The sequence below is a fragment of the Ambystoma mexicanum genome, chromosome 11 (genome assembly GCF_040938575.1).
Source record: "Ambystoma mexicanum isolate Mex_15411 chromosome 11, UKY_AmexF1_1, whole genome shotgun sequence".
Classification (NCBI taxonomy): Eukaryota; Metazoa; Chordata; class Amphibia; order Caudata; family Ambystomatidae; genus Ambystoma; species Ambystoma mexicanum.
Window position 1 is genome coordinate 90,637,095 of NC_090934.1, and position 27,619 is coordinate 90,664,713.

The following is a 27,619-nucleotide window of genomic DNA, read 5'->3' on the forward strand; positions in this document are numbered from 1 at the left end:
CAGCGGACAATGGGATGATCTAGTGGTGGTCTCGCAGGCCTTGGTTCTCTCGCTACGGTGATGGACAAAAGAAAACCTGTTATTAGGGAAAACATTTGCCACACCCGCAGTGGAAGCCACTCTAACCACAGACGCATCCCTCACAGGATGGGGGGCTCACCTATCCCATCAGACTGCTCACGGAGCGTGGACTCCGAGCTTAGCATCCAAGCATATAAACCTGCTGGAACTACTAGCGGTGTTCAAAGCACTGAAAGCCTTTCAGGAACACCTACAAGGAAAGACAGTGATGGTCCTCACAGACAGCACCACAGCCATGTACTACCTCAACAAGCAAGGGGGCACTCACTCTCCAGGACTGTCCAAGCTGTCCCAGAATATATGGAAGTGGGCTCTCAAACACATGTTCCTATTATCACAACATGTACCAGGGGAACTCAATCTGCTAGCAGACAAACTCAGCAGAGACTTCCCCCCTGCCCGAAGAGTACGAATGGCAATTGCACGAAGATATAGTCTTAGACGTCTTCACGCAATGGGGATTCCCGGAAATAGACCTGTTCGCAACTCTGAAGAACTCACAATGCCAAAGTTACGCCTCCAGGTACGCCCAGAACCAGTCCAAGGGGAACGGTCTGTCGATTCAATGGTCAGGGAAATTTGTTTACGCCTTTCCCCCGACTCCCCTTCTCAACAAAGTGGTGCACAAGATGCACCAGGAGCAGGTTACCATGATACTAGTGGCCCCAATGTGGGCCCGGCAGCCATGGTTCGCTCACTTGATGGAGATGTCCCTATCTCCCCCAGTGAAACTTCCCTGCCCGTACAACATGCTGTCACAGGACAAGGGCAGGACACTGCATCCATGCCCTCAGACCATGAACTTAGCAGCCTGGCTCCTGAGATCATAGAATTTAGACATTTACAACTCCCGCAGAGATGTATGGACATCCTCAGGGAAGCAAGAAAACCTAATACTCGCCACTGCTATTCTAGCAAGTGGAAAAGATTTGTCATCTGGTGTAGAGGTAAGAGCATCAACCCGGTTGACTGCTCTCCTACTAACATTGTTCTATACTTGACCCATTTACTGGATTCGGGTCTAGTGTTCAATTCCATTAAAGTCCACCTAGCGGCACTTTCTGCATACACCACTTCCCAACTTAGTGTCGTGGTGGAAGATGCCAGTTATCAAGGCCTTCATGGAGGGGGTAAAGAGAATACACCCTCCGATAGCTAACCCAGCTCCCGGATGGGACTTAAATGTGGTACTTTCTAGACTTATGGGCCCTCCTTTCGAACCCATGCACAAGGCAACTCTTAAAGACCTCACTCATAAGACTGCTTTCCTAATAGCTATCACCTCCATTAGGAGAGTAAGTGAACTACAGGCTCTTTCTGTACTAGACCCCTTCGTAACAGTTCACAAGGATAAGGTGGTTCTACGCACACACCCAAGGTTTGCACCAAAATTCATCTCGAAATTTCATGTAAACCAGTCAATAGAACTACCAACGTTCTTTCAAAACCCTTCCAGCTTGGGAGAAAAAAGTCTGCATACACTAGATGTACGCAGAGCTGTCATGTTCTACATGGAAAGAACCAGACCACTGAGAAAGACTAATCAGTTCTTTGTCTCTGTGGTAGCAGGAAGAGAAGGAGATGCAGTTTCAAAGTCCACTATATCTAGATGGATTGGTCAATGCATCACTCTCTGTTACACTCTTGCTAAGAGAACTACCCTTCAAGCCAAGAGCACCTTCCACTCGAGGCACTGGGGCTTCCATAGCGTTCATTGCAAATGTTCCCCTGGAGTCCATCTGCAAAGCGGCTACCTGGAGTTCTGTGCACACCTTTACAAAACACTACTGTCTAGATGCACACTCTAGATCTGATTCCCAGGTGGAACAGGCAGTATTAAGACATCTTTTCTCTACTGTTCCTTCTCATAACCCACCGCCATCTCCGGGTACTGCTTGCTAGTCTATGCACAGCATGTGATTCTAAGCAGATTAACAAACATCAGAAGACAATGCATTACTTACCGTAAAAGCATTTCTGATGGTTGTATCTGCTTAGATTCACATGCGCCCACCCTTCCTCCCCGCTCGGATGGAAGGAACATAGACATCCTTTTCTATATTTCTCTCTTTTCTGTACTCACTCACGTCTAGAAGGCTCCCTCAGGGCAGAAAAATACAAACAGAGGGACCTCGATGCGTGAGGGATTGTGGGTACAACGCACGTCACTATAGGGATAGTGTTACAGACACGCCTTGTCGACGGCCCCTTTTTCGACTACGAAAAACAAAATGCAATACTCCGCAGTGACCACTGGATGTCGGACCTATGCACAGCATGTGAATCTAAGCAGATACAACCATCAGAAATGCTTTTACGGTAAGTAATGCATTGTCATATATTTAGTATTTTAGTAAAGTGCAATACTGCGTGATTTACTGAGTGGACGCATTGTGGACCTCTGACCCCACTCACCTCTCCTGAGATTTAGTCTTGGCTGCTCTCCATGCTACCTTGATTTTGTTTGGCTAAACACCCAGAAGTTGCTCCCTGCTCACAATAATATGGGTGGCCTCCTAGAATGGATGACAGATGTTTAACAGAGATGTAGCTTTGTTTTAGATTCTCAAGGGCAATGAGACCACCTTCTCTTGCTCTCAGGCATACAATGAAGTATGAACCTCACAGTGCTCCAGATCATATTATGGAGTTGGAGTATTGTACGCCCTATTTTTATTTTTAAAGTTCCTGATAAAATATTTTAAGTCGTTAAAAAAAAGCACAAGCTATTTTAACAGAAGAAGAAATGTTTTGTAAAAAATATTTGCACCAAATCATTAATACACATTAAAAGCCACATTTGTTTACCTCTTCAGATCACAAAGTAATAGTAGTTTTTCAATGGCCCACGTTACTACTTGTCCGAACATCCATGGTGCTGTGTGGATGAAAGCAGGGGGGGTGTCTCCTGTGTGCCTGGTTTTGGTGAAGTTTTTTTTAATTCTTTATTTTACTGTAGCACAAGCTACCTTAAGTGTAGTGCAGAAGTGATGCATTGGATCTGACCTGGACCAATCCTCATTCCAGCTAGGGATGTCGGTTGCTGCACAGGTGTTGTGCAGCTAGCTGTGCATGATTGGACAGCCACTGTTTGAATGGTTTAGAGCCTTTAGGGACAGAAATTGAGATTGGATAAGCAGAAGCTAAAATCAGCTCCTGGATATCCAGCATTAACCAGTGACCAGGAGCTAGTGCACATAAGATGTAAACTTATCAGTTTGTCCTTTATTTATGACCCATCCTGCTTTAAATGTTGCATAAATCTGTCCTAAGGTGGTTGTTCCAAATGAGCAGAGTTAGAATTCATATAGCTATGTGTTTGCCATCCATTGGCCCGAGGAGCCAAAAGTGACTCTTGGTAGCTGTTGGTGTCAGGCCAACCAGGCCCTTCTAGTCTACAAGCAGGAGGTGTCTGCATGCCAACTTTGGTGCTCATTTCCCCATATGCATTCAATGAGCATACATTCAATCATTAAAGCTAATCTTACACCTGTGTTAGGGAGAATTTCTGTGCAAATTCCCTTAAACCTTAGAGACCCCCAGCTCTCTTGCTGGATTCGGTGCTTTTTCATTTTTACTCCTGAAAGGGTGAGACCTTTTGCTCACTCACACATGTTTTCCTGGCAATGATTTTCTGAGTCTGGTAAACTCCATAGGCATCTGCTTTTGCTTTTTTGTGCAGTGCCACTGAGGTCCCTTGGATTTCTCTTAATGTTTAACCAACTTTTCTTGGGTGAATTACTGACTTACTTATCTTTACTTTATGGGTCCGGCACACACCATCCTATGTTGAGTGCTGGGGGGGGGACGGGGTGGGCGTAGGGGGTTTACCTAGTAATTCCTTAAGCCCTGCAGCTGTACTGACCCGGTTTTCGAATAGACAGGGAAGACCCGTAAAGGATGACGTCCTCCTTTAGGCTGGTGGGACCAACTAGCCTCGAGATACTCTATTTTGGCACCCCTGTCTTGATGCGACTTTACAAAGCTGCAGATGCCCAATACCCGGGGTACCTCAACCACCTGTGAGTGCATGGTCTTCTGAAGTCTGAATCCGGCCAGATCTTCGTGGGCATCCAGAGGACCCTATAGAAGCTAGAAATCCACATCCAGTGTACCCTCACCAGAGTCCAGAACCAAGGATCAAGGAAAACCTAACCAGAGCTTTTCGTTCTTTGTTTGCGCTGAGAAAAAGTTGCCAAAACCACAATCGATAGATATCCATTTCTGCCGAGTCACACTCTGGAGTGTTGCCGCAGGAGCCAGCCAGACGTCCTCTCTTTCGACACCACAACCAAGGACCATGAACAAGGGTCTACTGCATTGCATCGTGAAGCCAACCAGCTGGAACACTTTCGTCTTTTTAAACGTACTGTGGTGCTTGGGGGGTTATTTTATCCTTTTGCCATTTATGGTGCTTCCTATTTTTTGGGAGTGAAAATTAACCCTACAATAAATTGACCAACTTGCCTGCATTGGCCCTGCAGCTTGTGCTTTCTAAAGGTGACTCCTTGAGTTGCTGTGGTTTCTCTTTTGAACACTGACTAATTGGGAACATTTTCGAATAAGAGAATCCGAACTTTGACTTTGCCTGGCCAGGCTCCCTAAAAGCCTGCTTCTGAACCTATCGGCTTTGTCAGTGCTTGATCCCTCACAGGTTTTAAATGTTGAACACTTTAATGCTGAGATGATAGACTGACTTGCATCCCTTTGGGAGAATCGAACTGTTCTTATAACCTATCAGTCTGTTCTGATCCAACCCTAACCTTTCCTACCTTTAAAAACTTAATACTGCAAAGGTGATACCAATATAAATGTTATACTGACTTCTAATGACGTCACCTCTGGGTGCTGGAAAATGTGTAACTTATGAATTACTCGCCTGCTTTATTCACTTTTTGAATTAAATCATAACGTGGGATTTATGTTACTGGCCGTCTGTTCAGTCATACTTCCAACTTGAGTAGTAGGGGCCTATATGAAAAGGTGGGTTACCTAATACCAAGAGAAGTCTAGTCACACACCAGTTGGACTGCACTACTTCTTGCCCAACAACCTGTCTTATAATGGATTGCCATTATAAAGCCCCTCTTGTCCCTACGACTGAGGCCCAGGAACAGGATCTGCAGACCTACACGGGAACAGAAGCCAGCTGGAACCAATTTCTTCTAACCAAAGGTATTGTAAAAATAAGGGACTTGCCTGTTGTCGTGTAGCCTTGCTAGTTCTCAGTTGAGACTCGTCTTGGTTGCTTTTGCAGAGTTGCTTGCAGCTTTTGCCCCTCACAGGCCTCCCAGCTTGTGGCCCAACAGTGATTCGATTTTATTCTACGAAGACTTATAAACTTTGTGCAAGACTTTTACTTGACTGCAAGAAGTGTTTCAGCTCACCTAGACTTTTGCTCAATTAACATTGGCTGGCCTGGCTCCCTGAAAGACTCTTGTTACCTCTGACTTTGTGCTTTACCTTTCCTCCAGGAAAGGGTTAATTTTCTTTGCATTGGGGGTTCTAAAATACTTACCTGCTTCAGAATATTTGTTAACCTTTGTTTTCTTCCCAAACCCTTTTCTTTGACACCAAACTCGGTATTGCTCTAAATGTACCAGTGATATATTAATGTCCATAGTGTCCTAGTTATTTGTCACCCCAGGGTGTAGGAAGAATCTTTGTGCCATCCCAAATGGGTACTTGATGATTTAGAGAAACTAGGAATGTGCATTTTCAAATGTATTTTAGTTACATATATATTGCTCGAACTGACTGTTAAATTGTTTTATCAAGAAACCTTGAGTGTAAGAGTTTGTTTGACTACTTGTCACTGTGAATCTGTGTAAAATCCCTACTGCTCACATTGACCCCTCTTGAGATGAGCCTGGCTTCTCAGCCTCACTACCAACCTGTGTAGTACAGACTGATACCAAAGGTTGGGTTACCTATTGCCAAGAGGACAAGGTTTGTGTAGTCTTCCAAAGGGTACTGCATACAATCTTGTCTAACAAGAAGTGATTCCATACTGGAGAAGCAAGACTTCTGGTAGAGTTCTGCTATGCCACCTTGGTACACTTCCGAACTCCCACTCACCCTGCTTGTAAAAAAAAAAGTGATGGCAGTCACAATTCTTCCCAGATGATGTGGTTACTACACTTACTGTTTTGTAGTATTGAGGTGGCAATTACTGGGGCACATTCTAGGTGGTATTAATGCAAGCCATATTGACGTCTGTGGGGCCACTTATTTCACATCACTGGAATGGCGCCGGAAATCCAGGTGTTTCATTGCCGGATGAGCAGAATTTATTTAATTTCATGCTATCACCATTCGGGAGTGGGTGGGGGGCAGGGGGGGTTGATTGGGGACCTTTCTGTGCCATGTTTAGACACTGTGTAATGACTCCATGGCTACTCTCACTGATCTTACAGAACCACTTAACGTGCAATTTCTTTGACAGTGAACTGTTAGTCCTGGTAGATTAAACAAATCTAAAATCCTTCACTTATTTGTAGTGTCTGCAACAGCGTTCTACCGTGCACAACCAGTCATTGAGTTCATGTGTGAAGTGTTGGACATCCAGAACATCAATGAACAAACCAAGCCTCTTACTGACTCGCAGCGCGTCAAGTTCACCAAAGAAATTCGAGGTAAGTTTGCAGTCTATATATGGGTAAAAAATGTCAAGCTATAGCAGACCATAATCACATGCTCCAGAAGTTCTGCACGTAAACACAGCACACTATTCCTAGCCGACGGCTAGACCAAATCTGTAGGCCTCTGGTAGGATGGGCTACAAATGTGTTGGACTCTGTGGTTAGCTGCTGCACAGGTCTTTTAATTATGTGTAAAAATAAATCAAAAAGGGTAAAACATGGTTAAACTATACTGATTTTCCCTATCCGTTTTTGGCGCCTAGATGTAGGTGAGACCTTTAAGACTTTCCTTGATGGTGTTGAGTAGAACACGTAAGCTATCCTGATTGATTGCCTAGGTTTTAGAACACTAGTGACTTTGGTTAGTTTCTTCTTTTGGATATCCATTGATTAAGGCTTTCAGTGCTAGTTGAAAGATTCAGCCCTGATGGACAATAATTCGAAATGCATTGGCTTTGTGCGACTTTAATCAGTTTCCTTGCTTTTTTTTTTTTTTTACACGAAACCTTGCATTTCTGAATCATAGTCTCAGAATATATGTCCTATTTTGCTGAACATACGATAGAAAAATATTCTTTAGGATATTCGACACAACGGTGGGCACACAGTATCTGGAGTGCTTCTGGGGGTTATGACTATATGTTAAATGTTAAAGGGATTTGTACCGCAAATCTATCTAGGTGTGGGTATGTTGGCATTCAGCTTTCACCTAGGTGCGGGCATGCCAACATTCATGGTCCTATCTAGATGCGATGCAGGCTGATATTCTCAATTCTGTCTAAATGTGGACATGCTAATATTCACAATTCTATCGAAGGACGGGCATGCTAGCATTCAAAGTCCCCTCTAGATGCGACGCAGGCCAATGTCCACAATTCCATCCAAGTGTGGCCATACTAATATTCTCAATTCTATCTAAATGCATCTGCCGGTCTGGATATGGTGTGTCCGGTACGTGCGAGTGGGTGAATCACTTGAGGGCTTTCGTCTGGGTCTAAGTATGTGTTCAGTCTCTGGAGCCTTCCTTTTGTGGCCATTTTCCATGATATCTTATGCTCTGTCGAGTGGTTAGTTCTTTGGTTTGAGAGTGGCCGGCATTGGAGTTATTTTCATCGTTGTTTGAATGTCTGCGCATTCTGGTGCGTCTCTGTTGTTCTTACCCTGTGAAGAGCCATGATTTGAGGAGCTTCCTGAATGCTAGGTGGTTTATTGTGTTCCCCATATTCTTAGGTAGGTCATTCCAGGTTTTGGGTGCCTGGTGGGAGAAAAAGGATCCTCCGAGTTTTTTTTTTCTTTCTATTGTAGGGTTTTGGTTCCAGGCGTATGTCGGTGCTAGATCTTAGTGTTCTTGTCGGTTGATGTAGGCGTAGTTTGTCGCTTAGGAATACTGCGCCTTGTTTGTGTATTGCTCTGTGTGTAATGCACATGGACTTGAACTTTATTCGTTGTTTTAGTGGTAGCCAGTGTAGTATTTTTAGCGCGGGTGTGATGTGTTCTCTTCGGGGTAGCTTGAGGAGGAGTCTGGCTGCTGCATTTTGTATGCGTTAGTTTTTTTTAGAAGTCGTTCGGTCATGCCCAGGTATAGGCTGTTGGCATAGTCTACTCTGGACATGATCAGAGCGATGATGGTAAATGTTTTGTTGGCGAACGACAGGAACGGTAGGATCCTTTTTGCTGCTCGCAGGAGGAAGAAACATTTCTTGATTACTGAATTTACTTGTGGCTCTAGAGTGAGATTGTTATCCATCAGGACCCCTAGGTTTTTTACAGTTGATGATGGTTCTGGTGTGGTGCCGAGCTCTCTTGGCCAGGGGATGTAGTTTAGGTCTCCTCCCTTTTTTGAAACGATCATTATCTCTGTTTTGCATGGGTTGATTTTGAGATGGTTGAGGTTCATCCAGTTGAATGTCACGAAGGCAATTCTCTAGTGTGGTGTTTTCTGCTCGGGTATCTTGTATGTTGATTATTTGAGTATCGTCGGCATAGTTGTAGCCTGTAAGGCCGTGTTTTTTGATGAGTTTGGTTAGTAGGTACATGTAGATGTTGAATACAAGCGGTGGGAAGGATGAACCTTGTGGTACTCTGCACGTGGAGTCTCTGGGTTTGGATTTAAAAGGTTTCATCCATACTGTTTCTGTTCTGTTTGTTAGGAAGGATTTGATCCATAGTAGGGCAGTGTCTTATCCCTAGTCCTTCTAATCTCTGAGGATGGTGTGGTTGACCGTGTTGAAAGCTGCAGACAGATCAAGGAGAATCAGGGCGGTACTGTTGTCAGAGTCTGCGTTTGTTTTTAGGTCGTCCCATATTGAGGAGAGCCGATTCTGTTCCTCTCATAGGTCTGAAACCAACTTGTGCCTGGTCTAGTAGGCAATGCTCTTCTATGAATTCTTGGGTTATTTGGTAGACGTACGTTTCTAGCAGTTCGGCTATGTACGGTATGTTGGAGATGGGTCTATAGTTGGATAAGTACTCTACGTTTCCTGTTGTGTCTTTGAGTAGCGGCTTGATGTAGGCTGATTTGAAGGCCTGTGGTACTTTACCTTTTGAGATTGAGAGGTTGAGGAGGTTCCTGTGGTATTCCATGGGGGTTCCTTGTTTGAGAATTATTTTGTATATGTCCGGGGGGCAGGGGTCTTCAGCAGAGCCCGATTTGTTGCTTTGGTTCAACAGTTTGACGAAAGCCTCAACTGATATTTCTGGGAAGTTCCGTAGCTTGTTTGCGTGTTCCTCGTCGGTGGGGTTTGCGCTGATTGCTTGGTCTGTTTTGAATGGTGTGTTGGATGGAGGTTATTTTTTTTTTAAAGTGGTCTCCGAGGTCCTCGCAGAGTTTCATCGATGGAATTGGCGTGTTGTTGCAGCCCGGTGGGTTTTTTATTTCGTTTGATTTTGAATAGTTCTTTCTCAGCGTTTGGTGCTCTGAAGATTCGGTTGTCGTAATGTTTCCTCTTCGCTATTTGCATTTCCTTTTTATATGAGCGGATCTGTTGTAGGAATTTCAATTTGTTTGCGGAGGTGTTGTTGGTCCTCCATTCAGATTCTAGTTTTCGGTTTTTTCTTTTCATGGTGTTGAGTAGTGGGGTGAACCACTTTGCTGTTTTTCTTACGTGATGGGGTGCAGGGCTTTTCTTTGGCGATGTCGTCTAGGGTTGTCGTGATCCAGGTATGAAGTAGGGCAACTTTTTTGTCTAGATTTGCTTCTTCCATGTTTGATGCTTGTGGTTTGCTGAGTTCTAGGAGTTCGGTTAGGTTGGAGTTTTTTTATGGTTCTCCAATTTCTTTTCATCATGATGGGTCGTTTTTCTTGTTGCTTTATTGTTGGAGCGGCCGTTGTGATTATGAATGGATTGATGAGGTGGTCGCTCCAAAGTATTTGAATTGGGGGTGCCGTGGTGATGAGATCCTTGTTGGCGAAGATTGCGTCAAGTGTGTGTGCCCTGCTGAGTGGGTTGCTCCTTTGACTAGTTGTAGGTTCATGGCTGTTAGTTGGGCGGTTAGGGATTTTTGTGTGGTTGTGGTTTCTTTGTCGAACCAGATGTTGAAATCTCCGAGGATTATCAGATTGATTGTACTTGATGGCTAGGGTGGTGATTGCTTCCGTGAAAGCGTCTATTAAAGTCGCATCATAGGTTGGTGGTCTGTATATCAGTATGAATTTCAGGTTCGTTTTGGGGTTTACTGAAAGTCGTAGTATTAAGGATTCGCATTTCTCGATGTTTAGAAGATCTTCCATTTTGATGGCCAGTTGTTCCCTGTGGATGATAGCTAGTCCCCCCTTCTTTTGGATTTTCTGTTTGTTTGGATGTATTTGAAGTCTGCAGGCAGTTGTTGAGGGTGATCTTGTAGTTGTCTAGCCATGTTTCGGTTATAAATAGGATGTCTATGCCGCCTTCTGAAAGGAGGTCGTATATTTCAGTTGAGTGTTTGGACATTGACCTTGCGTTTATTAGTTTACAGTGGATTCTCTGGGTGAGATTTTGTTTTGAGGTTATTTGTTCATGTTTGTAGTTGTCTGTTCGTGGTGTTTCCGCGTTGATTTCGGTAAGATGAAGAACGGCAACTGTTGCTTCTTCATTGAAGCGGTCCAGTAAATTGGTAACAGGGCTGATTATTCTTGGTTTTCTGCTGTGATGCTGTTCGGATGAAGATCAGCAGTGGTTTCTTCATTGAGTCTAATTTTTGGGTGGGAGGTAGCATTGCTGGTTGTCGGTGCTTCGCCGTATTGTGCGGGATGTAGTGGAAATCGATGTTGTCCCTCTGTTCTTGTGGTGTAAGGTGTGATGGGGTCGGAGCCCTCCCACTTTCTTGTTGAGCGCTCCCATCGTTTTTCTGCGTGTTTCAGGAAATTCTTCGCATGTTTCGAGGTTTGTGTTGGGGTGTTGTTGTACCGTGGTTGTTGCGCGGTAAGGTGTGAGGTATAAGGATTTTTCTCTTGAAGATTTTGTTCCGGTTATGGCTGTGTTGGGCGTGTTTCCTTCCAGTGGGGCTGTTTCTTGTGGGTTCTGTCGGTGTTGTGTGTTCGCGTCTCTTGTTGCACGGTCTTGATCTTTCTCAGTGTCCTTTTCTGGGTCGGGCCATTTTCCAGTTTAAATGCAGGCGTAGTAAGGTAGTTGGTCCTCTATGCTATGTTGTGCAGTCGCAGTGCCCTCGGTTTTTCCTTCTCTGGATATGCTGGGGTGTTCTTGTGGCTCAGTGTTGCTTTTCTGTCAGTGGGTAGGGTGTGTTTCTAAGGGTGCACTGTCGGGGTGGTTAGGGTGTTAACGGTCTGCTGGAATGGGACTTAACTGAGTTAGGTTGTGGTGGGTTTCCGGGATTGATGGAGTACTAAACTAAGCGCAGTTAGATTATTTGTATAGACTTGTATAGTGGGAGGGAGTCCTATTAGTGCAATTTAAACGTCACACAATGCAGTTTGGAGGCAGAACCCCTGCTAGATTTGAGAAACCTGTATAGTGGGAGAGAGGCCTATCAGTGCAATCTAGATGTCATACAAAGCAATATGGAGATAGGGCCCCTGCTAAATTTGAGAGACCTGCGTAGTGGGAGAGGCGCCTATAAATGCAGTCCAGAACATCACACAATTCAAGTAGGGGGCAGAACCCCAGCCGAATTCGAGGGACCTGTATAGTGGGAGAGAGGCTCATCAATGCAGTCTAGAACATCATACATATGGCAAACTATAGTAGTTTGACATGGTCCACCAATTCTTCAAAATAGGACAAACTGAAAAGCAGGAGGAAATTAAACAACTGGGAAGAGATTGGTGCTTGCTTTGAAAATGTTAACTTGCTATTCTCTCAAGTGGAGCGTAATGGCCAGTTCTAAAATATCAATCTTTCTGATGTTAGTTAATCTGCTTAGAATCACATGCTGTGCATAGTCCGACATCCAGTGGTCACTGCAGAGTATTGCATTTTGTTTTTCGTAGTCGAAAAGGGGACGTCGACAAGGCGTGTCTGTAACACTATCCCTATAGTGACGTGCAGTGTACCCACAATCCCTCACGCGTCGAGGTCCCTCAGATTGTTTTTTTCCACCCAGTTATTGGTCGCCTTTATGCGGAGCTCCTCTAGAGACATTGCGAAATCCCTCGACCCCTGGTCGTTTATTATTAACTATCACATAGATCCCTCCCTCGATGTAGCTGCCAAGCTGTTCTCCGCCGAACAAGATCTTCGACGGAAGGACGAGCGGAGGAGATCCTTCTGCGCTGCCGAACACGTGGCCTGGCCTCGCCGGCCTATCACAGTAGGGAGAGTGGGGTTGTGTGGTCATTTCTTTGTTTCACTCTGAGAATGCCTTTCTCTTTCCCTCCCTCTTTCAAGGTCGTAATCACATTTCATGCCCTCAGCTATGGAGAGGACGCCCTTTAGGTTTTGCCCGCGTTGCAAGGGCAAGTTTACCTGGAAAGACCAGCATAAACGGTGTAACCGTAAGGGCCGCAAGCCCTCCCCGCCACCGCTTCCGTGACCCGCGACTGGGCTTTCTGTAAATAAGGGCGCTAACCCCAAATCTTCAGGCGCCTCGCAAGAGTGCGTACGTTGCCAGTAAACACTCGGCACTACCTAGCGCGACGGCGAGCGATCCCTCGACGGAGAAGCTGATCGCCGAAAGCCTCGCGCGTATAGCTTCTAAAGACGGCCAGAGACGGACGGTGGGTGACATGCCGAAAACCGCTCACAAGGCCAAAAACGCTGAGGACGCCGGAGGGTAGGCCGGGACAGCTCCCACCGTCGACAGAAGGGCCTAGCCCGCGAGTAGGTTTCTCAGAAGGCGAAGGGACCCTATCTTCGACTCTGTGGGACAGAACTAAGCAACTACAGGGAGAGGAAACTCCCTTTTCACTCCCAGACCGCTCTGGCCTACCTTACTGGACTGTAGAGGGGTTCCAGTCATGTATGGACAAGCTAGACTGGTTCATGGCCATACCAGAAAATAGGACACCCAAGAGGCCAAGGGAGGTACTCCAGGAGGGGGCCAAGGGCTAAATACCCGAAGCTCTTTAACCCCCTACAGGAGGACATGAACTCTTACGACCTCACTGAAGAGGACTCTAACTTCCAGGAAGAAGATGAGTTTGTGAATAATGAAGACCAACAAGAGGAAGGTTTTCATGATGACACTAACATAGGTGAGGAGGGCTACGGGGAGGACCCAGGTGAAGGTGGCTCACAGACCTGGCAGTCGCCATCGGGGTCTACAGACCCCGACATTATAGACATTTCTTCTCCTCAGACCACACCAGTCAGGAACCCGTCTCCAGTAGACGATCGGCCCACCTTCAATGCGCTACTGAGGAAGGCAGCAGCACATTTTGAAGTTGAAACTGGGGAGGTCACCCCAGATACCGATTTCGGTGAAGGGATTATTAAAGAAAAACCTCCCACTAGTCAAACTATTCCTATCCTCGCCTCAGTTAAGAGACGACACACCCCATCGCTGTCCACCCCTGCGCTGGTAAGAGGGGTCAATCCAAGAATCGAGAAATTGTTCTCACCCTCTCAGTCAGACCCATTATATATCAGGGGTCGCTCAGTCCCGGACTCCTTAGTGGTGACTAACGCAAGGAAGAGGGCTGGGGGTTCCACTGTCAACCAGCGAGGCACCCCCAGATAAAGAAGGGAAAAAGCTTTATGCCTTGGGCAAAAGAATGACCGCCTCAGCAGCGTTTTCAACTAGGATTGCCAATAATAATACATTTCTGGCAAGCTATGCCGATGCTCAATGGGGAAAGCTTAAGCAGGATATCGAAGAAGCCCCTGAACCTCTAAGAACACGCTTATTGGCTACAGTTACAGAAGGAACTCTGGTCAACCAGAGCATCATTAAGAACACTCTTGATACTGCAGAAACTGCTGGCCGTTCTTTGGTGCAGGGAATTCTGCTGAAGCGTCACGTCTGGCTTCGCAATTCCGGTTTCAAGGCAGAAACGCAGGCGTCACTCATTAATAAGCCAATAGAAGAGTCAAATCTCTCTGGAAGGGCAGTGGACGACGCACTGGAAAATGCAAAGAAAGAATTCAACACCATAAAGACCTTAGACCAAATCTCAAAGCCTCCAAACAGGCGGGGATTTGGCAACGAGCCCTTTTTTCATGGCCAACGCCAACAGCAGCAGCAGCAGCAGCAACAGCATTACACTGCAGGCAACTGGCCCTCTAATCAGGGAACCAGTAACCAGTATAACCAAAGAGGACAACGGCGTGGCAAGGGCAGAGGCCGGGGCTCCACCCCCAGAGGCACCCTGTCAAATAACACCAAATGACCCGAAGGTTCGGGTCCCCTCCCATGCGTCTCTGGTTGGGGGCCGGATAACATTGTTCCTATCAGCATGGGAGGGAATAACATCAGACCGGTGGGTATTGTCAACCGTAGCCCACGGGTACTGTATAGAGTTCAATCGGTCCCCCACCTACAGACCTCCAAGGGGACGACCCCTGTCACCAGAACACCTCGTCATCCTCCTGCAAGAAGTAGAACGGCTGCTACAGAAAGGAGCAATAGAGGTCGTGCCCCTATCTCAGGTAATGGAAGGTATTTATTCAGTGTACTTCCTTGTACCCAAAAAGGACCTAACCATGCGCCCTGTACTAGATCTGCGCCCAGCGAACAAATTTGTAAAACCACAAAAATTTCGTGTGGTAACATTACAGGAGGTAATTCCCCTGCTATCTCACGGGGACTACATGACAACACTGGACATGAAAGATGCATACTTTCATATTTTGATGTTGCCAGCGCACAGAAAATACCTCAGGTTCATGATAGAGGGCAAACACTACCAGTTCAGGGTGCTTCCCTTCGGCATAGCGTCTGCACCGAGGGTATTCACGAAGGTACTGGCAGTGGCAGCAGCCCACCTGCGCATGTTGTCCATACCGGTATACCCTTACCTCGACGATTGGCTCATAACAGGGGAGTTCTACAAGACATGCTTCTCAAACACCCAAAAGGCAGTAGACCTTTTGTTCCAACTGGGCTTCTCCATCAACGAGAAGAAGTCCAGCTTAGACCCCAGCCAAATCAAACCATTCCTAGGGGCTCTAATTCGAACAAAGGACTGCCTCGTCTTCCCCTCCAACGAGAGGGTCCAAAATATTCTGTTTCAGATCCCTCAATATGTGGCTGGCCGAGAGGTGACGGTACGCAAAGGAATTCGCTTGCTAGGAATGATGGCGTCATGTATTATTTGGTACCTCACGCGCGCCTGTGTATGAGCCCAATGCAAGAGTGGCTCAACAGCCAGTGGTGTCAGGCCAGCGGACAATGGGACGATCTAGTGGTGGTCTCGCAGGCCTTGGTTCTCTCGCTACGGTGGTGGTCGAAGGAAAACCTGGTAATAGGGAAACCATTCGCCACCCCCGCAGTGGAAGCCACTCTAACCAGACTCATCCCTCACAGGATGAGGGGGCTCACCTATCCCATCAGACTGCTCACAGAGTTTGGACTCCGAGCGTAGCTTCCAAACACATAAACTTACTGGAGCTACTTGCTGTGTTGAAGGCACTAAAAGCCTTCCAGACACACCTACAAGGGAAAACAGTGATGGTCCTCACAGACAGCACCACAGCCATGTACTACCTCAACAAGCAAGGGGGCACTCACTCTCCAGGACTGTCCAAGCTGTCCCAGAACATCTGGAAGTGGGCTCTCAGACACATGTTCCTATTGTCACAACATGTACCAGAGGAACTCCATCTTCTAGCAGACAAACTCAGCAGAGACTTCCCTCTGCCCTCAGAGTACGAATGGCGGTTACACGAAGACATCGTCTTCGACGTCTTCGCACAATGGGGCTTCCCAGAAATAGACCTGTTTGCAACTCTGGAGAACTCGCAATGCCTAGATTACGCCTCCAGATACCCACAGAACCGCTCCCAAGGGGAACGGTCTCTGTATACCATGGTCAGGGAAATTTTGTTTACGCTTTCCCCCCCTCGACTCCTCTGCTGAACAAGATAGTGCACAAGATGCACCAGGAACCAGTCACCATGATACTGATGGCCCTGATGTGGGCCCGCCAACCATGGTTTGTGCACCTGATGGAGATGTCCCTGTCCCCACCGGTGAAACTGCCCTGCCCGTACAACATGCTGTCACAGGACAAGGGCAAGACACTACACCCATGCCCACAGAACATGTACTTAGCAGCCTGGCTCCTGAGGTCATAGAATTTGGCCATTTACAGCTCCCACAGAGATGCATGGACATTCTCAGAGAAGCAAGAAAACCCAGCACTCGCCACTGCTATTCTAGCAAGTGGAAGAGATGTCATCTGGTGTAGAGGTAAGAGCATCAACCCAGTTCACTGCTCTCCCACACAGATTGTCCTTTACCTGACCCATTTACTGGACTCAGGTCTGGTGTTCAATTCTATTAAAGTCCATCTACCGGCACTTTCTGCATACACCACCTCTCAACTTAAGGTGTCATGGTGGAAAGTCCCAGTTATCAAAGCCTTCATGGAGGGGGTAAAGAGAATACACCCTCCGATAGCAAACCCAGCTCCCGGCTGGGACCTTAATGTGGTACTTACCAGGCTCATGGGCTCACCCTTTGAACCCATGGACAAGGCAACTCTTAAGGACCTCACCCTTAAGACTGCTTCACCTCCATTAGGAGAGTAAATGAACTACAGGCTCTTTCTGTTCTAGACCCCTTTGTAACAGTTCACAAAGATAAGGTGGTTCTACGCACACACCCAAGGTTTGCACCGAAATTCATATCGAAATTCCATGTCAACCAGTCAATAGAACTACCAACTTTCTTTCAAAACCCTTCCAATTTGTGAGAAAAGAGCCTGCATACACTAGATGTACGCAGAGCTGTCATGTTTTATATGGAAAGAACTAGACCACTGAGAAAGACTAATTAATTCTTTGTCTCGGTGGCAGCAGGAAGAGAAGGAGATGCAGTCTCAAAGTCCACTATATCTAGATGGATTGTTCAATGCATCACTCTCTGTTACACTCTTGATAAGAGAGAACTACCTTTCAAGCCAAGAGCACTCTACTCGAGGCACTGGGGCATCCATAGCATTCATTGCAAATGTTCCCCTTGAGTCCATTTGCAAAGCGGCAACCTGGAGTTCTGTACACACCTTTACAAAACAATACTGTCTAGATGCTCACTCTAGATCTGATTCCCAGGTGGGACAAGCAGTATTAAGGCATCTTTTCTCTACTGTTCCTTCTCACAACCCACCTCCAACTCCGGGTATTGCTCGCTAGTCTATGCACAGCATGTGATTCTAAGCAGATTAACAAACATCAGAAGACAATGCATTACTTACCGTAAAAGCATTTCTGATGGTTGTATCTGCTTAGATTCACATGCGCCCACCCTTCCTCCCCGCTCGGATGGAAGGAACATAGACATCCTTTTCTATATTTCTCTCTTTTCTGTACTCTCACGTCTAGAAGGCTCCCTCAGGGCAGAAAAAATGCAAACAGAGGGACCTCGACGCGTGAGGGATTGTGGGTACACTGCATGTCACTATAGGGATAGTGTTACAGACACGCCTTGTCGACGTCCCCTTTTCGACTACGAAAAACAAAATGCAATACTCCGCAGTGACCACTGGATGTCGGACTATGCACAGCATTTGAATCTAAGCCGATACAACCATCGGAAATGCTTTTACGGTAAGTAATGCATTGTCATATTACTTAGTCACAAGTCTCCATATGTGGTAATATGTGCTTTCAGCTCAATATCCTTTGCTGATGTTCTTGAACGAGTCATGTTTTACATAGCTCTGTGGCACGGGCTTTAACTCCCAGCTAAATCTTTGATTCACCTGCTGCCACTATTGATAAACACAGGCATGCCAGAAAAACCACATGCATATTATGTCCTTGACCCCTTACCTCAAGATGGCCGACATCATTGAAGAACTGACCTTCAGATCGTACTGTCCTAGCCCCCATTCAGTCTCCCAAATTGTACGTATAACTCCACCTTCTCGCTACCTTACCATACTGGCATCCTCTGGCCCACTACATTTAATTGGTTGCGGTTTGGAATGCTTTTTTGGCAACTTACCCCAATTTACTTCAGTGCACTCTCCAAGCAGATTCATTTTCTTATAGATGCTAGTTCATTCTTGAGACGAGTGAGACCCTTGGCCTCACTCTCCATCTCTAATTTTATTTAGGGGGTCAGCCCCTATTAAGTGCAGAGAATGTCTCTAAATTTCACTTTTCTTTAGATGGAAGCGCAAGCCACCTTCCGTAAAATCCCAGTTGGTATTGTAATGTGTGTTCAGACAGTTTGTCTAAAGTCCACTGTGCTGAATCCTGCAGTCTCATCACCGAATCCTAGCCTAAAGTCTCCTCCCATGTGGCCAGGGAATGGCAGTCGTCACCATCTGATCCTAACCCTTTGGGTAGTATTAAGAGGGATGATCACATGGGAGAAGGCCATCAAGGGAATGTGGTGACTCTCATCGAGGGAGCCAAAATGCTCATCCTCTTCTGAGTCTTCCTTGGTGCCTGAATATTTAATGGCATGTTTTCATACTAAGGCTTTCTCTCCCAGATTTACCCCAGGTGCCAAATATGAGAGCACTTACTGTAAGCATGAAAAGGGGGTATAGAAGGGTCCGCAAGTTAATACTACTAGTAGTTATAACTCTATCCTTTGTTTGGACTATAGCTAGAGAACCATTAATTACTGTGAAATCTTCCCTTAAATGTACAGCCTTTAAGTCACTTAAACAGAGTGGCTAAGATGGCGTTAAAACCACTAGGACCATTATGGACTTAACGTCCCATAATACTTCTAGTACTGAGACGAGGACGAAGGCTCCAGAGTTACCAAAGTGTAATGCGCAGTCCCCCTGAGCGGGACCTTTACACGTTTAAAGGCCTTTCAGATGTGTGCTGGGGAGACGCAGCAGGAAGAGGCAGGGAATGGAGTTGCAGCTGCACTGACAGCGGGATGCCGCGGAGAAGGTCAGGATTTGCAGGGGACACGCATCGGGAAGCAGTGCCGAAGCCAGCAGTCCAAAGTGAGGGAAGATTGCAGTGTCCTGTAACCAGGTCCTGTGTAAGCCTTTCACCAGTGAGCATACAGGGTTGTGGAAGCTCCGCTGACGGTCTGCGTGCGCAGTGGCGTGCTGGCGGGAGCTGTTAAACGAATCGCCTGACTATTGTAGAAGCGGAACCAGCATATCATGAGCGGTGACCCCAGAGCAGTGAGCTGCACTGAGACTGGTGACCCTAGGCGCGCCAAAGGAAACTGCTGAGTGATTTTTGAATACAGAGCATTTGAATTTAAGCAAACTGGGCACAGCTCTTATTAAGAGATGTTGAATAGAATACTGTAACCTGCATTGCCAAAGCCAAATTGTTTAATTTCCAATAAGGGAATATTATAACCCATGTTGCCAAAGAGTGGCAGAAATATTACGAAGGTGAACTTTCCTGAAGTTATTTCTAAAAAGGGGACATTGTCTTGTATTGCCAAAGCCAGAGAAGGCCAAGTGTGTTGGGTAAGAATTAGTGCAGTCCAGCTGGTGTGGACTACACAAGACTTCTCTTGGTATTGGGTAACCCACCTTTTAATGTAGGCCTGTACTACACAAGTTGGTAGTGTGACTGAGCAGCCAGGTTTATCTTAAGACAGGTAATGTGAGCTGTGCGATTGGAATAAGTAAAGTTGCCAAGTAACAGTTACAGTTAAATATTTATAATATACACAAAGTTTAAATAAGCATTCTTTAAAAAGCTTGATCTACTGGTAACCTTCAATCAGTTAGGATTCAGTTTTTAAAAGACAAAGGTTGGTAAAGACTTTTCTTATGCTAACACATGTTCCAGCACACAGAGTGACTTGAGTAAAGGTCCGTATTGCACTTATTTCAGTTACCAATTCAGTTATTGAATTGTGAAAGGAAGGAAAGTTTAGAATACGATTTAGAACATACTTTCAACAGTTTGTAAAACAATTACAATCTTCTAAAGAGCAGCAGGCACACTTTTATCCCAGCAATAATCGTGTCAACAATTATCCAAATGGCTCTCCGATGAAGCGACCCCTTAATTTAGATTGTTTGGGCAGGACTGTGCCCAGTTTTACCTGAAAGAAATTATCTGGTTGCCTGAGTCAGAAATAAAGGAGTGCCCGAGGTTGATAAGGCTTGGGTGGAAAATGTGGCGACGAGCATGTATAATGATGGGGGACCCGTTCCCGTGTTCCCCGCAGGTACCTCTGGTTGCTTTGGCGGGAGGAGATGAGCAACTGAGGGTGATTATCAGAACCTATTGGGAGTCGGTTGGGCTACTAACGTTGGGAGATATATTCCAGGAGGGGACCATCAGGGAGTTTGAAGGACTTGGAGAGGAGGTAGGACTACACGGGGGCCAGTATGTTGCGTATCACAGGTTGGTGTGGAAGATTCGGATAACGTGGCCTGAGACAGTGTTGGCGGAGGAACCGGACGCCATTATGGGGATGATATGACACAGCTGAAAGGGGGCATGAGATCTCTAGATTGTATGAGATGGTTATGGCTAAAGTTGGAAAAGAATTGACACATTTGAGATTGGGAAACAGAGGTGGGAGCCCAAATGGAGGATGGGATGTGGGAGCGGGCCCTGGGATACCATAAAGTATCTAGGAATGCCAGATTGCAGCGAATACAGCTGTACGTAATGCATAGAGCATATATGACCCCGCTGAGGATATCGAAATTCAAGAATGCTGGGAGACGGGCGTGCCCTAAGTGCGATGAGGAGAATGCTGATATGACACACGTTTTGGTCATGCCTGTGATCAAGTGTTTCTGGAGAGAAGTCGCACAAAAGCCCTTGTTGACCGCAGTCAATTTGGTGTAGGTTGTAAGAGTTTAGATTAAGAGATGCTTGTGTGCATTTTTGCCGGCTCAGGACTTGGGTGGCTGGCTAGGCTCCACTAAGCAGTCCAAAGGTCAGGCACGTGGGTGGGTGCTGTTGGTGGTTTGGGATACAGTGCTATTGTTGACGATTTGATGTGTGCTCGGCTATACTGAATTTATTTTCGTTGGTAGTCTCTGTATGCTAGTGGCAGAGGTGCTGAGGTACGTCTTGTGTTTCAGTGTCGCCAGTTATGTGCGCTGCTAGACCAGAATATCTTAGCCATAGCTGCATTCTACGTTGCACGGATGTTTGTCGTGCCTGCGGTCTTTGTCTGTTAGGAAAGATTCTCTTTACTGCACCTTTCCTTCCATCTTTATGGAACACCCCAAACCTTTTGCTTTAATTTTTCAATCTGACCTGTACTTTTTGCAGTGCAGTGAAGCCTTAAGCTTCACTGTACTGGCCTTTGCTGACATGTTATGGGGTAAACTGATATGTCTTTAAGTCTATCAGTACTGGGAAACAGTGTTTCCCGTAGTTGTGACTGTTGCTACCTGTGGTCACTTTATTATCACATGGGGTAACTTTTTATCATTGCACACAGCAGCTTACACTGCAGTGGAATGGGGTTAATTTTTGTTTTGCCCTAGACTAACACAAGATTTTTTGGTTATTCTGAGGTGCTTAAAAGATGGGTGGTGGCAGCAGTGACTTTTTCCCCCTTTTTGGGGAATTTCGTGTTAGCGTAACCGTGTTTACCGCGTTTGGCTACTTACTGTGGCTACTGTCCAGACATGGCCGTGCCACGAGTTTTTTCGTTCATTCTTTTTGCATCTTGTTTAGCCTTCTTCTTGGCCTCAGAGGTCCGAAAAATCCTTATAAGGACTTCCAGTGCTTGGGAAAGCAGGAGCTTTTGGCGCGCTACTGGAGGGCTTTGTGTGTTTGCAGGCAGGATGTGGGCTGAGTCAGTCTGACCCTAATACACGTCCTGGTGTCTGAGTGGTAAGCATGAGTGTTCCCGCCAGTGGTCCTGATTGGACCACTGTGGGGGGTGTGTGTGTGGACTAGTTCTGCCATTGGCTAGTGGGAGTTTCGACTCCTACCTGGCTTTTAGGATAAGAGGTCCCCTGCATGCATTTCTCAGAGATCCTGGAAGAACCTAAAGGAGCCAAGAATCCGTCCAGTGGAGAAGACCCGCAAAGAAACCTGTAACATGTCTGAAGGAGGCCTGGCAACCAACTTCTGCTGCAGTCCTGATGGAGCCCTGTCTGTCTCATGATCTCCAGTAGGCCTGCAAAGGTGTTGCGACCCCAGGAGTGGAGGGACCATCCATTCCCGAAGCCTACTCAGTGCCCAGGACAAAAACCGCCTTCGGAAGTGCCCGGGAATTGTCCTGTGGCTGACCAGCTTCGTTTTTGGGCAACCCGGTTATCTTCGTTGCAGTTCGGAGTTTCCTTGGCACACCCTCAGCTGCCACTGCAACAACACCTGCGAAACGCCTGCGTCCTAACACCAAGGGGACCCGAGAAAGACCGGAAAGTCCAACTGCGACTACTGAGTCCTGCTGCATCGTGGTGTGCACGGTCCGAAACCTGCTTTTCTGACCCGCCTCCAGTCCCGAGAAGGGTGCTGCATCATTTGTTTCTGCATTTCTTCATCAAGAGTACTTGCACCAGCAAAAGATCCTAACCGGAGAATCACTCGAACCTGCAACCTGTGAAAATCGAGGACTGTGGGAAAAGCAAGCCAGGACACCCTTCCTTTGTTCTGGAAAGTCTTGGAAAGATTCGGAGTGAGGGGGTTAAGTTACTGAGCTCTTAATATACCCCTACACTCCCATTGTAAGTCAATGGACTTATGATATCCTTAATCTAAAACCTATTGGCTTTGCCAATACTTGCCTTGGCAAGACTTCTAACTGTTGGGTAATTTTGGACACTGTATCTTGAACCCTGGCTCTAAGAATCCATCACTGGACACCAGAGACCCTACCTACATTTTCTCCTGCCTCCTGAGTGCTGTCTTTGTATCCTGAACAATAGGGCACAAGGCCCCAGGCAACTTAGGGTTGGACAATATTAGTTGGGGACCCTCTGTGGACCTTTGTGTGAGTTAGTCGCTTATTCATTCCCTTGCAGGAGTATTTTGATTTGTATTATGCACTTGAACCTGTGACTGTATATATGTATTTTAGTTTGATGGTATTGGTTAAGTCTACCTTCTTGTATTTATTTTTCTTAGTGTTTGGCCATAATTAAATAACTATTTTTATACATCCTGTCTAAGTGTAATATGAGACTCCCATTGTGAGCTCATTGTGGACCCTTTACACTCACCCCTCTGAAGAACTTAGCCTAGACCGCCTGTCACTGCTACCTTAAACTGGTTTGGCTACAGCTTCCCAGAATTGTCCCTGTCACAATATAGGTTGGCCTTCTATACATCTGTCCACCAGGCCAGAGTATAGGAAATCAGTCTTAACAGTGTCCACGGACGTGGTGTATGGTATATGTACTGTATGCTTTCATGTTTTAATGTAGATAATTTACAGATATAACCACACCTGGATTTGAGACTCCTGGATAGTTGGAGAGAGGCTGTTTGGCAACAATGTAGGCAGTAACTCTGTGGGAGACTACACACCCTTGTCCTCTTGGTATTGGGTAACCCACCTTTTGGTATAGGCCTGTACTACACACGTTGATAGTGTGACTGAGCAGCCAGGCTCATCTCAAGAGGTAAAGGGATCTGTAGCAATGACATCCACAAATGCAAGTAACACTAATACTTGAGGTTTATGTTATAAATATTTGTTAAATAAGTGTGCTTTAAAAAGGGCAATATATGTTGCAATCAAATACACTTTAAAATACTGGTTCAGAATCAACAGTTGCAGATACTGACTTCACTTACTAGACAGTAATTGCATTAATATATCATTAGTACACTGAGGTTCTGGGATTTGCAGTAATGTTTAAGGAAAGGGATATTTCCCACCTGTGAAAGGTACAGTGAGCAAAAAGCGTGTGCTGCAAACTCTCACCTCAGAACAGGTTATCATGCCATGTTCTCTCTGGAGAGGAGCGCCTGCTACCTTTTATGAAATTAAAGGAAAAGGGGTTGAACAGTTTTTCAGAGCATGCAAGCACTTAAATCTGCCAATGAAGTCCAGATAACCTTTCCCAGCAATATTAGTTTAAAATCAATGTATCAACTATGAGGGACAGTAAGAATCGGTCAAATTGAATAGAAGAGTCGGCAGGGAGCCAGGACAGCCAAAGTCAACTGTAGTTAAGTCTATGGAGCTGAGGCACTTCTTAGATAGCAAAGATTGTGTGCCATATCCTTTGGAAGACTACAGCAACCTTGACGCCCTGGCAATAGGAACCCAACATTTGGTATAGTCTGTACTACAGAGGTTGGTAGTGAGGCCTGGCTGCTCAGCCAATCTCAGAGGTCAATGTGAGCAGTAGGATTGTAACTGAGTTTCACAGTGACAGTTTGTTATGCAGAATTGCATGCAGTACCCTCTGGGACCACCACATAGAATTAGGACTACAGGTGTAGGCAAAACCAACATTTGGTATAAGTCTGTACTACAGTTTCCGGTAGGCAGCTGAGCAGCCAGGCTTATCTCAAGAGGGAATGTGAGCAGTAAATGATGTTCGTGTTGGGGAGAATTCTCATAAATGTGCCAATTCCCTTCTCCTTTGAGACCCCCAGCAACTTTGCTGGATTTTGAGGACTTGGTTTTTTTTTACCTTGAAAGAGTGAGCCTTTTTTCCCAAAATCTTTTGATGTGTTTTACTCTTGTGTTCTTTGATTATGGAGTTTTAAGATAACTCGATAGGCATCTTTTCATGTGTTACACAGCACCCTCAGTGCAGTGACACAGGGATGTCTTTTTGCACTTCTCAATGGTTTAAATACCTTCTCTTGGATAAATTACTGTTTCCCAGAGAATGTAAGGTTAAATTGACTTTACTAGTCTCTTTAAATTACTAGACCGAGCAAACACCATCTTCCTATAGAGTGCTGGAGAGGTTACCTAGTATCCTGTGTCTAGAAACTCATGTAGCAGTCCTTCGGAGGACAAGATCACTGCCATCAAGAGAGCCACTGCGCACTTCCTCAGCAGAGAAGTGACATTGGCCTGGTGGTACAAACACCTACTGGGTCTCATGGCAGTTGTGTACTGGCCGTCCCCCACACGAGACTCAGGATGAGGAGGATACAGTTGCACTTCGCGGCATCATGGAGCGAGGAGTGGGGCTCTCAGGTCGGAGATGATCAACATTCCTCTGTCACTTTGCCCAGACCTCACATGGTGGTCCAGGGACTGCAACCTGCGGACGGGCAAGCCCTTCCAGCAGCCTACCCCTCAGGTCACCATCACCACGGACTCCTCTCTGGAGGGATGGGGGCCACCCTGGACAACCACTGCGTCCATGGCACCTGGACCCTGCAGGAGCAGGAGTACCACATCAATTGGCTGGAACTGAAGGCCATCTGGCTAGCGCTCGGAGCCTTCCTTCTGGTTACGGAGGGCAAGGTCGTTCTCATTCAGTCAGACAGCTCGACCAGCATGTTTTATGTCAACAAGCAGGGAGGTACCAGGTCCCCTCCGCTGTGCAGACTGGCAGGCAGCCTTTGGGAATGGGCCCTGATGAACATAATCTACCTGACGGCCGTCCACCTCCGGGGGTATCCAACCTGGAGGCGGACATGCTCATCAGACTGGGAGCGGACAATTAAGAGTGGCCGCTAAACAACCTCGTGCTTCAGGAGATCTTCAGCAGATGGGGACACACCAGGTGGACCACTTTGCCCCCGGAGATAATGGGAAGTGCCAACAGTTCGCCTCCTGGCAGGGGTAGAGCCCCAGCTCCCTGGAGAATCACTTCAGATTCAGTGGAACGACGGCATACACCTACCCGCCCACGCCGCTGATTATCAGCAAGATCAAGGAGTCTTGCCACCAGTCTCGTGTCATTCTAATTACTCCATGGTGGCCAGCCAGGCCATGGTTCTCGGAGCTGCTCAGTGTCTCGTAGAGACCGCCCATTCACCTCCGACGGGCCCAGCACTTGCACAGCAGGGGAGGCACTGTCATTCTCCACCGCGCCACACAAACTAGCCCCCACAGCGTGGTTCCTGAGCAGGTCACGCTAGGACACCTCAGCCTGTCTCAGGCTAATCTTGGAATCATACAGGGTGCCAGGAGCAAAGCTACAAGGGCCCAGTATAAGAGCAAGTGGACCAGGTTCTGCCACTGGGCAGACTCTAAGGTTATCAACCCCCTGGCATGTACCCTGGACGACATGCTCTCCTCAACGCACCTTGCTCACTTGGGCGTGCAGGTAGACACTTGTCGCACTTACTTGCCAGCCATTGGGGCCTACAGAAACTCGGATGTTCTCTTCCAAGCCGATTGTCAAGAAGCATCTAACGGGACTCACCAGACTCTACCCACCCATAAAGAGGCCACACCCTTTGTGGGACCGCAATATAGTTTTGGGTGCCCTGGTGCAGAAACCATTTGAGCCAATGGCATCCGCGGACATCCGGCTGTTCACCATTAAGATGGCCTTACTACTCGGCCTCATCTCGGTTTTCAGGGTAAGCGAAATCCAGGAACTGGTCACCTCATAGCCCTATACTACATTTTACAAGGACAAAGTAGTCCTGCAGACACACCCTGCATTCCTACCTAAGGTGCCTTCCGCATTTCATCTGAACAAAGAAATGGTGCTTCCTATGTTTTTTGCCAAGCCTAAAGACAAGGCAGAGTTCTGCAATGCCTTGATGTCAGGCGTGCCCTGAAATCCTACTTGGGCAGGACCAAGAGCTTCCGAAAGTCAGATGCTCAGTTTGTCACCTTCGGCGGTAAAGTGAAAATGACTTTACTTACATTTTGTAACTTTCTAGACCCAGCACACACTAGCTTACAATAGTGCTGGAGGGGTTACTTAGTATCCCCATTGTCTAAGCTTCTCAAGTGACATTTTTATTACCCTTTCTACAATTAATGGCTGATGGCAGTGGTTTACTTTTAACTACCATTGCGTTTTTACCGCGGGCTGCATTCGCAGCTGCTGTAAGGCATCCAATGGTGCCCATTTTGTCAAAATGGCAGTCTTTTTTCACCATTTCTTCTTGGAAAGGTCCTTCTTGAGATTTACTCTGCACAACAAACCAGGTTTGGTCCCTTTGTTCATTTTTCCTTTGGCGTGCTTCACGAGTGAAGCCCGCCTCTGGCTCCAGTATGCCTGGCAGGGGCAGGACAGGAAGTGAGTGGTGCCCGAAACTCCCTGTGCTTAATCCCCTTGGTTACAGGAATTCACCCAAAGGTGATTGGCCGGCTGGCTGTATGGCAAGGACAGCCACCCTGCTGTGTGATTGCTAGGCTGGAATGAATGGGAGAAACCTGCATAAAAGGTGAGGCTTTTTTGGCTTGGAGGGCAGTCGACTACTGGAAGAAGGAATCTGAAGAAGAACTTGGAAGAGACACCTGCTGCAACCCCTGGACCGTTGGTTTGCCTGGTGAAGCCCTGCTGCTGT

At 46.6% G+C, this 27,619-nt stretch overlaps 1 protein-coding gene across 3 annotated transcripts in view; it reads left to right on the top strand.

Annotated features, from left to right (window-relative positions):
- Nucleotides 1–27,619, top strand: part of LOC138503097 (protein argonaute-4) — a 324,615-nt gene that overhangs the window by 139,015 nt on the left and 157,981 nt on the right. For all 3 annotated transcript variants that reach the window (XM_069622601.1, XM_069622603.1, XM_069622602.1), the window contains exon 6: nucleotides 6,582–6,716. In XM_069622601.1, coding sequence (XP_069478702.1) covers nucleotides 6,582–6,716 — 135 coding nt within the window. The remainder of the gene's footprint in view (nucleotides 1–6,581; nucleotides 6,717–27,619) is intronic.